This window comes from Nanorana parkeri, unplaced genomic scaffold (genome assembly GCF_000935625.1).
Source record: "Nanorana parkeri isolate BGI_ZX_2015 unplaced genomic scaffold, ASM93562v1 scaffold1391, whole genome shotgun sequence".
Classification (NCBI taxonomy): Eukaryota; Metazoa; Chordata; class Amphibia; order Anura; family Dicroglossidae; genus Nanorana; species Nanorana parkeri.
The window spans coordinates 62,899-76,972 of NW_017307659.1; the positions used below are offsets into that span (position 1 = coordinate 62,899).

At 42.2% G+C, this 14,074-nt stretch overlaps 1 protein-coding gene across 1 annotated transcript in view; it reads left to right on the plus strand.

Annotated features, from left to right (window-relative positions):
* Positions 1–6,906, plus strand: part of LOC108798057 (lamina-associated polypeptide 2, isoforms beta/gamma-like) — a gene marked incomplete at its 5' end in the record, with an annotated part of 58,458 nt that extends 51,552 nt beyond the window's left edge. Inside the window, one exon of the mRNA XM_018569764.1 lies at positions 6,312–6,906. Coding sequence (XP_018425266.1) covers positions 6,312–6,579 — 268 coding nt within the window. The remainder of the gene's footprint in view (positions 1–6,311) is intronic.
* Between the last annotated feature and the right edge of the window lie 7,168 nt (positions 6,907–14,074).

Genomic DNA, 14,074 nt, shown 5'->3' on the forward strand with positions numbered 1-14,074 from the left:
CATTCGGTTTCAAAATGGCAGGACCCAGAATGTCCTTGGTGAGAAAAAAAAAAACCAGGTCCCCCCCCTACCCGTTTCTTGTTTCCCCCTGACCTGAACCCTTGTAAGTCGTGGCGGCGGCGCGCTCTGCGGGCGTGTGTCCGGCTTAGCGTGTGTGCGGTGGGCGTGATGTACGCAGCGTGTGGGCGTGGTGTACGTGGCGTGCTTAGCGTAGCCCGTATATGGAGCCGCGAACAGGCGGGCGTGAGCGGCGGGCAGTAGGGCAAATTCTGCTGCTTTCCTACACCTTAAGGAAAAAGGAACATTGAGGACAGTGAGGTGCACATTTTGGACAAAGGACAGCTGGTTAACATGTGGTCAAAGAGGCAATTTACACCAAACTGCAACAACGGTCCCTGAAGAGAGGAGAGGGCCTTCAACACGATCTGTCTTACAAATGCCTGGCAAAAAAAAGTTACACACTAATATTTTGCTGTACCGCCTTTAGCTTTGATTGCAGCATGCATTCGCTGTGGCATAGTTTCGATAAACTTATGCAATGTCACAACTATTTCCGTCGAGTGTCATCGATTTCGCACCCAGATCTTGTAGTGATGATGGGAGAGTCAGACCATTGCATTAAGTCTTCTCCAGCACATCCCAAAGATTCTCAATGGTGTTAAGGTCTAGAGTCTGTAGTGGCATGTGTCAAAATGATGTCTCATGCTCCCTGAACCACTCTTTTACAACTTGAGACAGATGAACCCTGCTATTGTCATCATGGAATATGCCTGTGCCATCAGGGAAGAAAAAAATCAGTTGATGGAAAAACCTGGTCATTCAGTATATTTAGGTAGGCAGCTGACCTCATTTTATGGGGGCATAACGTTGCTGAACCTAGACTGAATTATCCAATGGAAGATGCTTACCTATTTGCTTAGCTAAATGCAAGTTATGACCTTTTTTTCGCCAGGCAGTGTATATGGCCATTTTAACCTCTCTAGCCTGGTAATCTGACAACCGTTTACACTTTTAGCCATGTATTAACCTTTTACAGACCTGACAGACACCAAGGAATGGGATAATGTAATTGGGACAGGGTGGTTCCACAACTTTCACACCTCCCATCATCTTTTTAAAACACTCAACATCTAGCTTAATACATTCCATGGTAATTAGATTAAAGGAGAACTATGAGATGAGTGATTTCCACTCACCTCATAGTTCTAGCCGACCTGTGACAATAAGACTGTCACAGGTCGGCTTAGTAGATCGGGAGGTGAGCGAACACATACCGGGTTCGCTCACCTCTCGATCCTGTCACGGCTCTCTGCCGTGACAGGGGGAGGGGCTGGATTCCCCTCTCCCCGCTCCGATCTGCCAGCGCTGACTGGCAGAACGGACGGGGGAGGGGGCGGGTACAGCTGGCTCTGCCTCTTGATAGGCAGAGCCAGCTGTCACTCACGCAGCTGGGCGGATCCCGACGTCCAGGTCGGGATCCGCTCCGGCTGCGGCGTCTCAGTATACAGCGAGTTGTAGTTTGTGTCCTCCCGTTACCCTAAGGAGAACTATGGGGAAAAACACTGACCCCATAGTTCTCCTTTAAGATACGCATTACTACTGTGGCTATAGATGCAAAGCTATGTTCCTGAAACTCATTAGAACTGAAGAAGCAGCTTGGATAAGCTGTGAAACGTTTTCAATTTTACAGAAGAAGTTTATTTCTATGGAAAAAAAATTTAAATCACGTCTGATTTTGATAAAGTATGCTGTGATAAAAATGCAAAAAAAAACCCCCATAAGTACCAAAAAAAATTGTGGGACATTTTCATTGAGTTTTTATGCATTTTATTGCGTTTTGATGTTTAGACAGAATGGCAACTTGAAAAATGTTGAGAGTAGAGGTGCACCGAAATGGAAATTTCGAAAACGAAACCGAAATAAAAAAAATTGTCAGGCCGAAACCAAAAATGTTTTTTATTTTATTTTTTTTCTAATTTTTTATGTTATTTTGATTTATTTTTTATAAACTTTTTTTATTATTTTGATTTATTTTTTATTAAATATTTTTAATTTTTACTTTACTTGTAGGGGCTTTGGGGAAATATTAGGGGTCTAAACAGACCCCTGATATTTCCCTTTTTAAAATAGAAAAAGAGATTGAGGACACAAAGTCCTCTATCTCTTTTTCTGCAGCCCCTTTTATCAATGAACAGGAATCCTCTATACTGAGTGTTCCTGTTCATTGATAACATGAGGGCATTGTGTGTTTACTATAACTACAACTATGAATGAACAGGAGGTGATGCAGATCACTTCCCATTCATTCATTGTAGTAAACATACGATGTCCTCAATTATTTACAAAGACTCGGCGATCACTGACCGCTGAGTGTTTGTACCTGCTCTCCTCTCTGACAGCTGTCACTGGAGGCTGAGCGAGCGGTGCAGGGAGGAGAGCTTAGCCTCCTGTGACAGCGCGGGCTGTCTGCACCTCCACACCGATCTGCCGGACTGTGATGGGAGGCTGAGCGGTGTGGGAGGGGAGACGCTGGCCGCTCACAGCGCTCTCCTCCCTCAGCGCTTGGCCGGCTGTCACACTTTCTCTCCTCCCCGCTGGGACACAGAGTAACGTCCAGTGGGGAGGAAAGAAAGCAGGGATTAGCCGATGTATCAGCAGGAAAATAGCACTTTCGGCATTTAGCCAAAAGTGGCATTTTCGGCCGATATGTTTCGGCGGCTGATATATCGGTGCATCCCTAGTTGAGATAGTATACAGTACCTTTTTAACATGTGTTAAAAAGAGCTTCAAATTACATCAAAATGCACCAAAATAAACAACAACACACTACCATGTACTGTCCCTTAACTTTTTTTTAAGGTGCTTTTTTTCCACACTTTTTTTACATCAATTGTCTAAAACACTGAGCAGCAAAATGCAGGCAAAAACAAGCAAAAGCACGCTCAGGTGCCATTGAAAGCCGTATAAAAGCCTTAAAAACAGGCTTTTTTATTACCTCAAAGCCCACTAACTTTGCCTTTTCCAAACATAAACAAGTATACATGACTTTTAAGGTGTAGTTTATGATCAGACTCTCATATAAAAATGTAAACCAATATCTTATTGATGCAAATTAAACATTTACATATATACATTAAAAAGCACTAGCTACAGCACAAACTTTAAAAAGCACTAGCTTGCTGAACCTGACCCCTTTGCTCAGGAAGCGATACAAGAAATTGCATTTAATTTATTTGCTGAACACTGCTCTGGCATGCTTTCCAAGCAATTGCAAACAAAACACCTTACAGTAGGTCAGTGGTTTTCCAGGTTGCATTAAATCAGGGTCAGGTCAGTAATGTGAAGCACAGTACAGAAGTCAGTAATGTAATGCACAGTACAGGTCACTAATGTAACGCATAGTGCAGAAGTCAGTAATGTAACGCACAGATGTCAGCAGTGTAAGGCAGAAAGAACAGGGACTTACAGTGCACATAGCTGATCTGATTTAGGTGCCCTCATCCTTTCCTGCCCTTTTCCAATTCCTCTCCTGATTTAGATGCCCTTTTCCTGGTGGTGCTGGTAGGGGGGTACCAGGGATCATAAATGAAAGAAACAATTTCAGGGAGGTGCCCTTCTCATTTCAGGGAGGTGCCCACTGCAATGATGGCAAATAGCAGAGGAAGCAATAGCTTCTTTGCTATCTGCAGGTTTTTTTTTGTTTTTTTGTTTAGTATTCTGACAGATTCCTATTGGCTATTTCAATTTGCAATATCCAATAGCAAGCTGGCGATTGCACCCGCCCTCTACTGCTGTCAATCACTAGAAGAGGACCTGATAGAGAACTTCAGGTCCTCCTCTGCTGATTGACAGCAGCAGTGGGTGGGTGAAATAGCTAGTTAGAGCAATATATTTATATAAGTCAATCATGTCAACTCCTATGTTCAAAATACAAATTTCAAACCTAAATCAGTTAATCTAAAGTTTAACAAAACCTAATGCCATTGTTAGATTTCGGTGTGGTCCATTGCCTCATATCACAAGAAAAGTGGTTTGCTGGATGTCGGATTGAGTAGGGGGAATAGCCACTTTCCACGGGTGGAACAAGGGGAGAGAATCTTCTCACCTCCTATATTTCGCCACAGTTATTAAAATCTCACTCCACAGCTGAACTGACACATGACATCATCACTGTGTGCCCCCGATGGCCTAATATAATGACATCAGAGATACCAGTCATAGATGCCATATGATGACACTGTAGACCCCAAGAGATGCTGAAAATGACAGTCATTCTTTGGAAGGTATTTATATATCATCACATAGTGAGGGCAGAGTTTAGCAATGGCACTTTCTAAAATGAGCAAAAACAAAGACCCCCAACACAGCCCCTGCCAGATTAGAGTGTTTACTACAATACTTTTTGAAAATAAACCATAAATTGATAAATATGTGCATAATTCCTGAGAACGCAGGCTGAGTTGTGGATGGGGCTAATCATTGCATGCATATCGCCCAACGCCAAATGATGGCTGTGACCGAATTGCAATTAAAAGCGGACGGGACTTGATGGATAAGTCTACAGTAAAATGCCGATATTAAAAAAAAAAAATCAATATACAAAAAACTGTACTGTTTTATAGCCTAAAATGGTACTTTGTCCTGTACTAAGAGAAAAAAGTGCAAACCAACACTTCCACATACAGTTTGGGTGCAGTGCTGAGCCAAGAGTTAGCATATGCCACCATCGAGAAGGAATATTTTGTGATTGTGTGGGCATTGCAAAAGTTGCAACACTACTTTGATGGGCGCAGCTTTACAGTTATCACTGATCATAACCCATTCAGCTGGTTAAGCTGTGTTGCTGGGGAGAACAGCAAACTACTTTGGTGGACATAAATTCTCCAGCAATGCGTTTTGCCATCCAACACAAAGACACGTCACAAGGCAATGTGGACAGATTATTGTGCCAAGTCGAGTCAGCAGCAGGTGGCATGTGAAGCAGGTGGAGTATCTGCTAGATACTCCAGTCTCCCCGACTGAAGCGGGGCTGCCTACTTGTGGGATTCCTTGGTGCACACATCTCAAGTGGAGGGGTCTTTCTTGGCGCTAGTGGTACAGCGAGAATAACGGGCATGTATTGAGGTCAGAATTGCCACTGCATTTGCTGGGAACAGTGCATGTTTCCATTAAAACACTTGGTGATAGCTATTGTGTTTGTGTGGAAAGGGAACTGTGAATATGTATATTGATGTGTACTGGGGAAATTGAATGACTTGATGCTGCAATTGTAACTGTGAGACAGATACCGAGTTTCTAGCATTGGAATAGTTAATATAAATGATTTACACCTGTGGGGAGGGGTTTGCGTGTATGGCGATTATTTTCAGCGCTCAGCTTATCTCTACGATTAAGCCAGATGGGTGAAACGCGTTAGTGGCTGGTGGACTTCACAGTATGTCTTTTGTTTTCTGAATAAAGATTTTATCTGTGGCGAAGATCCTGTGGAGTTCAGGAATTTTAGAGATTTGTGAAATGGAGCAGCGACACGCTCAGTACCTGCACCTGGGACACAATAGAGGAGGAGAGCCAGTCTGAGAGTAGGAGCAGTGTTTTGCACCATAAGATATTTTAAAATTGTTAAGCTTTTTTTCTAGTCTCTAAATAAGAATTTACAGAATTATTGTCTCTGTTATACTTGCTACCATACTGTAAAACCTGTTCTATTCCTGTCTGGAGGGACAGTGGGCATCACAGACATTTCTTGAGGTCAGAATTTTCACAGCATATGCTGGGCACAGTGCATGTTTTCATTAAAACTTCTGGTGATTGTGTGTGGAAAGGGTTAACTGCAGAGTTAACCCAGCCAAGTGATAATCACTCTGTCTGGAGACTTTAGATTGTTATTTCACAAGCTGGAAAATCTTTGTGCTGAGGGGTGGTATTCTCACAGCTACTACTGCCAGGCTCTACTCCTGAAAGCATTAGTTGTCCAATGTCATACTGACCTGCTTACTTCAATCATTTAGGTCGCTTTTAACATACAAATCTTCTCTCATGCTGCCCAGCTGTGTCCAGGACCTGCAGTGCTTTCCAGGCTATGGCCCCAGCCTGCTTAGTTCCATACTATGAAATTTGTGCCTATACATTTTGACAACAGTATGATGGTTACGATTACAGCTTGCTTTCATTTGAAAGTGATCTGGTCATCTTAGAGTGAAATAAGTCATTTATAGATTTTTGTTTTTTAGATATGGATATTATGGTGTTGTCATTTTGCAATACTTTGATAAAGCAATATCTTTCTTTTCCCCACTTATGTTTACCTGTAGTGCTACCCGTAGGAAGCCAATAAAAGGTGCAGCTGGTCGCCCCATCCAGTTCCAGTATGATGACATTGTCAAAAGAGCCAGGATGAAAGAACAGGCAAAAGAAACATTGGAAGAAAAAAAGTCACAACGCTTGGTCTCTGTTCCTCTTCAGATTACTATTTTTGTTTTAGTAGCTTTTATTGTCCTAGTCTTCCTCTCCATGGAAAGCAGCCCCCAAAATCCATTTGAGCCCCCCACAGAAAAAGAAACAAAGTTACAGCAACCTTAGAAACTATAGTAAAAGGAGCTAAGTCAATTTCCTGGCCACGATCCAAATAGCCGAAATTAAGTGTACCAAAAGTTGCAGTACTCGTGCTAATATATGGAATTGCTCATGTGGAAATGGGTTACCTAGGTAACCTTTTGGAATTAATGGTTAAATGCAACTTCTTTGGCTGTTTCCTAGAGATAATTACATGGTTCTGCTACTTGCAATACACCCTCCTTTGTTCATCATTGTTTATGTTGGGCACAGGTGCAGTATGGTGCTTATATTCTTAGACTGAACATACTATAGGTCATCCTATATGGTCAGTGTTTATCCTGGTAATCATACATACAATACATCATTGTAGTGATGCACGTTAAATACTGTGAGATGTCAACACTGATTATACATTTTTTGGAAGTTGCTTTCCTGTTTTGTTTGCTTATCTTGTAGTGTTACCCTCTCCTTGTTTTCTTGTTTCACACTGTGACCTGTAATTAGAACATACTAAAATATACTTACCACCCTTTATAGTCAAAACAAGTTAACCTAATAGGAGGCACCATAGCATACTGCTGTCTCTGTGCTCCAGTCACCTTGATCCACCTTCAGAGTTCCGTGAAATGCCTATGCAAGTTTAGATCTTCTGAAAATCATAATCTACACAGGGCTCTGTTATTTTACATGGCTCAGGTTTATAGGAGAATTGGAAGGGTATGTAGAGAGATTGTGGTGCCATCTATAAAGGAAACCTGTACATTTGCTAAGTATGGGCAAAGTATAGGTGTAGGTTAAGTAGTAGCTATTGATTAGTTCTATCAGCACCATGTTATGCATCAATAGTACACTGTTGTGGGTGGGTAATATTTTACTATTTACTTTTGAATGAACAGTTTTGGTTTGCCTTGTGTTATTTAGAAATTATTTAAATAAAGTGTCTGTTTTTTGCTCATTATTGTCTACATACTGTTTCTTTAGTAATCAAAATGAAAAATGTAATGCATTCAATACACCTTGGCTCTTTAAAATATAGCTGTACCTTTGAAACATTCTATATCCAGTAATATAACTTTGCTAACATGAACTATTACTGCTATTTTACCTATACTTTACTTTCTCTGTACTTTGAGGACTGCCATCACACACCCTGGCAAACCTTGCTCTGTTGATCAACTTGTCTGTGGTTTCTTTCTTTTTTCACCTGCTCTGGATCTGCTCTGCAACTGCTGCGATGTGAACTGGAGCAAAAAATACCATTGCAATACATTGGACGCAGTTTTGATCCAGTCTGCACCTGCTCTGCTCTGGATCTGATCCGCGCTTGGTGTGAACAAGCCCTAAAGCACTCTGCAGCCCCAGTCTAGAAATGCAGAATACAAATTATAATTGAAGTGCTTGGCATTAGCCTTAAAAAGCTTTTAGCAGTTTTTAGAAATAATATAGAAGAACAGATTGGATGCAGATGCCTTTTAAGAACTGTGATACAAATCACTAACACCCAAATTAAACCAATACTAACAAAATTATGCTTTAAGTACTAACAAATATTAAAGTTTCTTTAGTAGGATTGATCTAAACAGCATTGTTTTGTGTATGTCAGTTTGGGCACTTAGAGACCATTTGTTTAATACAAATGTGACCTGACTAATGACAACAAAATTCTTAAATTTTTTATCTGGTTGGTGGCTTTGGAGCAATACCAATACAATGTCCATAGTTCAGGAACATATGCAGCAGGACCGGGTTTATAACTAGTCTCCTAAAATCAGAACCTTTAACCCCGGAGAAAGACTTTGTTTTTATGCCTTTTTTTCAAAAGTCAATTTCTAGCAAAGTGGTAGATCCACTATTAGATCAGAGAGAAAATCAGTGATGTCAAGTACTAGGTACACCAGACTGGAAATTGCAACCCTCGCCAGATCTAAAATAAAACCCTGGAAGGATTTTGAGGCTCTTTCAGCAGAAAGCAACCCTAAAGTGTCAGCAGAGAAAGTTATACCAGAGGTTAGGATGTCAGGCAAAAAAAGTTCCTGCAGAAACCGCCAAAGGTGTTTTGAGAATTACTTGGCCAAACTAACTTAATTTACTATATACACTGTATCTGAGCCTCTTGTCAAAGTAAAGTTAAGACATTTCTGGGTACCTGAAGCTCTGCGAAAAGTCATATAGCAGCCTGAGGTTCTTTAACAACTTACGAACGAAATTAAATATCTAAATTTGATGCTTATACCATGCCTCAGGTGGATGAGTTGATAGGTTAACCAGGTACATTACAAACCTTGGATCTTACTAAACTGGATGGGTAGGTTCTTTTAGCATGCGGGGACAAAGGAAAATACAGCTTTTACAACACAAGATGGGCTGTACCAGTACATGGTCCTCCCTTCTGGCTTACATGGGGCCCTGGTCCTGCGCAGGCATAATATAACTCCAACCTGCATGCGTAGGGTTGCATCATCTGTAGCTGCCCAATGGCTGAAGCAAGGAGATGCTTGATCAAGAAGAGCAAAAGAAGATGGCAGTGATAGAGAGATCCAACGTCGTATTGCTGTAGGATTGCAGACCTAGAGGTAAGTGTGCCATAATGTGCAAGTATGCAGGAGATAAAATTCCTTTTTTACTTCAGAGCCTATCCTAAAACATTACCAAAACCAACAAAATATGTGATATGAACAATAATTGCAGCGCTACAGGTTTAATATACATAGCAAGATGCCCATAACCCTGTATTTTTGTTGAAAAAAAGAGTTAATCAACTTTGGAGGAGACTATTGCAATATGAAAATGATATCAAGGCCAGGTAAAATAATCCTGTAACCAGTTACTTTGACAGGCGAGAATGTTTAACAACACACCGAAACAGATTCAAATTAAAGAAGAGTCATAAAACTCAGGATTTACAGATAACTGTGGAGAATGGTCACTAAGGGTTCAATGCATGCTCATTGTAGGGTTCATATTAGGGATGCAGTATAGGTGCTGATACTGGGCAATTCATGAGTACTCGTGAAAATGTCCCAATACTAAGCGACAATACCATGCTTTAAATTTTTAAACAGGCAGTTACTGTAAGGTTCCGCACTTGCTGGGGACCTCAGGGTAGCCTTGTGAGGATCTTCACAGCGCTGATTACAGTGTCGGCCCGTACCCACGAGATGCCACACAGCCCAGTGACACACATTCCACACAGCCCTGGGGACACGCACACAATGCACAGCCCTCGACATAACATGCAGCCCTGGTGACACGCCGCACCCAGCTTGGTGAGATTGCGCACATCCTCCTGAGACTGCACACAGCCTCCTGAGACACCACACAGCCCTGTTGAGCAACACAGAGTATGCAGCTTCATAGGATTCTGCATGGCTGGAATTTGTAGTCCTCTATAGCTGGTGGTATTCTGCATTGTTGTATAATGTATTGCTGGGACTTGTAGTCCCTCTAAAGCTTCGAGTCAGTGACAGAACTACCAGGGTCGCAGGTGTGACTGGGCCCTGGCGCTTCACCACTGTCCTAAAATTATTAGTCTGTATTGTTTTTTAAAAAAAATAAAACAAAAAAAAAAGGATAGGTAATTACTAATTGGTATCAGCGAGTCCATGAGGAAAAGTATTGGTACTTGTACTTGGTCTGGAAAAAAATGATATCGGCGCATCCCTAGTTCATGTACATACTATGGAGCGTGATCACTGAGGAATGTATGCACATATTCTAGAGACTGTCGCTGTTGTGTTAAATGTTCTGGAGAGTGGTGTAAATGCACATATACTATAAAAAGATCACCTTATTGAGACTGACCTGACCACTGGATGTCCACTGGAGACTGGTCACTGAGGGTTTAAGACAAATGCTAGGCAGACTACACATTTAAAGGGTTATTAAACCCTCCGGTTTTTTTTTGCATATATCTACTGTTAGAAGGAAGTGTCCCTGGTACAGGCAGTGGGCCTGCACATTCCAAGCTCTGTAACAGCAGCAGAGATCACCTGTCTTCACCATGGCTGACATTCTCCCACAGCTCTTCCAGAACATAAAAAAGCCACCATGAAATCAACATTCAGGTACTGTATGGCCTAAGTGTATTTGTGTGTAGAACAGAATAACTTCCTGCTGGGTAATAATGATGATGAGCACTTGTTCTGCACTTGATTTATTCAATGGCTGGCAGAGCTTGTGGTCCTTCTGTTTTTAGGCTGTGATTGATTTGAAATATTTCACATGATTTGCAGTGTTTGAGTTCTGTTGCTGATAGTATACCTAAAGTCCAAACTCTTCTTTTTCATGTAGAAAAAAAAAGTTAAAATCCCTCCTTTTTTTTTTTGCTGTTTGCATTTCCATGGAGAGATTTCACTTCCATGCTGCAGACACAACAGGAAGTAGGGCTAGTTCACACCAGCCCCTGTGCGTTCCAGCCCACTTCGGGGCCGGGACGCATTGGATCGCATCCCGGCCGGCTCCCTGTGTGGGAGGGGGCCGCAGTGCGATAACTCGCATCGGAATGCTTGGCACATCAATGCCTGCGTTTCAGTGCGATCAGAAAAACTGCTGCATGCACAATTTTTTTAAATCATACAAGTTCCAGATTTCCTGCCAGAAAGTTTTTTTTTTTAAATGCCCCCCCCCCAAAAAAAATCCCCCATTCATTTCTATGGCCATGTTCACATCTATCGCTGGAAAAAAAGCACATGAGCTTCTTTTTGGCTGATTCTGCACTTCTTGGCCCCATAGACTTCAGTTTTGTGCGTTTTTGCAAGTTTTTACGCGTGTTTAACCACTTGAAGACCAGGGTGTTGAACCCCCTTCCTGACCAGGCCATTTTTCAGTATTTGGCGCCGCAGTACTTTGCAATGCTGTCATGCAACGCTGTACTGAAATGAATTTGATACCATTTTTTGGGGACAGATAGAGCTTTCTTTTGGTGGTATTTAATCACCACTGGGGTTTTATTTTTTACTATATTAAGGAAAAATCACCGACATTTAAAAAAAACGTTTCCCCTATATTAAATGATAAAACATTTATTATTACCCAATTTTGGTAAAATATAAGAGACGGGGTCACGTCGGGTAAAAAGATAACAAACATGTCAATCCTTAAAATTGCGTGCGTGCGCGAAACCTCAAAAAACTACAATACCCAAAATTGGCCATAGGCAACGTTTTAACCACTTCCTGGCCGGCCGTTGTAAAAAAACAGCAGGCCAGGAGCTCTCTAGATCTGAGCGGACGTCTTTAGATGTCCGCTCAGCCACGCCCCCCGCCCAGCGGCGTGCGCGAGCGGGAAATGCCTGATTTTAAAAACAGGCAGCGATGCCGGTTAACATACAAGCGATCCACCGGCTATAGAGCCGGCGGATCGCTTGCATGAGGTCCCGGTACGTGCGCCCCCTCCGCGGCTCCCCCCCTCCCGCTGCTCCCATCAGGGGGATCCTAGGTGACATTGGGGGTCTTGGAGACCCCTGATGTTTCCATAAAGAGGACCTGTCACTTCTTTTGCTATCACATAAAGGGGTTTCTTAGCCCCCTATGGGATAGCAATACAGTTAAGTGGGGAAAAAATAGGAAAAACAATTTCAGTTTACCCCCCAAAAATGTAAAGTGACACATAAAAAAAGAATTAAAAACATTTTTTTTTTAAAAGTCCCCCCGCATGCAAACAGGTGTTGGGTGCGCATACGTGCGAAAACGACGATTGCGCCCATTACGCCGCACATGTTACATATCACGAATGTCGGAATGAGAGCAATAATTCTAGGGCTATCAATCACTGATAACACTAAACTGATGAGCGGTAAAAGCTTTTAAAGCGTCGCCTATTGTCAATTTTGGGTAGCGCAATTTTAAAGCTTGACATGTTTGCCCAACGTGACCCCGTCTTATATTTTACCAAAAATATGGGTAATAATCATTGTTTCCTAATATAATGAAAAATTTACTTTAATAATTATAAAAGTAAATAATTCAATTAATTTAATAATTCAATAATTTTTCCTTAATATAGTAAAAAATAAAACCCGTAGTGGTGATTAAATACCACCAAAAGAAAGCTCTATCTATCCACAAAAAATGGTATAAAATGTATTTCAGTACAGCGTTGCATGACGGAATAAATGTAATTCAAAGTACCGCAGTGCTGAACACTGAAAAATGGCCTGGCCAGGAAGGGGGTCTAAGCACCTGGTCTTGAAGTGGTTAAAAGCTTTTACCGCTCATTAGTTTAGTGTTATCAGTGATTGATGGCCCTAAAATGATTACTCTAACTCCGACGTTCGCAGCGATACGTAACGTGTAGCGCAATTGTCGTTTCCGCGTGCTGGTGCACCGGATGTGTTATTACGTTTATATGTGCATAAACGTGGGGGTGGGGGACTTAAAAGTTTTTTTAGGTTTTTAAAAAAAATATTTTTTAGATGTGTCTTTTGTATTTTTTTTTACACTTAATGTAATTGCTATTACATAGGGGGATAAAAATGCCCTATATAATAGCAAAGGCACACTGACAGGTCCTCTTTATGGAGACATTAGGGGTCTCTAAGACCCCGAATGTCACCTGGGGACCCCAAAAGAAGCTGATGAAGCACAGAACACTCGAGGGGGGGGAGGGGTCACGCAGCCAGCACATACACACGATCGGCAGGCTATAGAGCTGCCGATCGTGTGTATATGAAACAGCCGTTAACGGCTCTTTACATCGGACGGGTTTTTTCTGCCCGTGCGCGCGTGCTAGGGGGCGCTCGCGAGCAGTAAAAAATGCTGTCTAGTTTCGGCAACCCGCCAATGTGACTTTGCCGTCCTTCCGTTTTTTTGCAACGGGTGGACGGCAAGTGGTTAAGCTAACACTCGGCGCCAGTCAGCATATTTTGAATGGCTGCCCAGCACAAGAACTGACAGTGCTGCGCTATGTGGGTGGCTGAGGGGCACTGGAAGGTATGCAGCGACCCACTGAACATGGGGTCGCGACCCACTTTTGGGTCATGACCCACTAGTTGAGAACCACGGGCTTAGACCATATTGTTTTGCCTCCCTCTTAACCATTATTGTAGAAGTTAAAGTAAAGTATTTCTTAAAACAGATCCAAGGCTGTACTAGACAAAGATTTTAGAAAATCGAATCCTGATTGCCTATGGAAATTTTTCAATGTATTTTTTGGCCATAGATAACATAAGTGCTTAAATATGATTTTAAATTAAAAGAGATCCTTGGGGTAACTTATTTTTCCCATAGTTCTCCCGTGACCCAATAGCCCGCAATATGCTGAGAGCGCCACAGCTGGTACAGATCCCGACAATACTGTCGAGATCCACCATGCTGGCTGATTGACAGCGGGCTTTGCCTATCTTTGCCTATTCCCTCGGAGAGGGAAGGGGGGAACCCCTGCAGAGAGCGGTCACTGCAGTCACCGCTCTCTGCAGGGCGATGGTTGAGAAGTGAGTGAGTGGCAGTAAGTTGTGCGCTGCCTGATCAATAGAGCCGATATGTGACAGTTTCAATGTCACAAGTCGGCTCCAACTATGGGG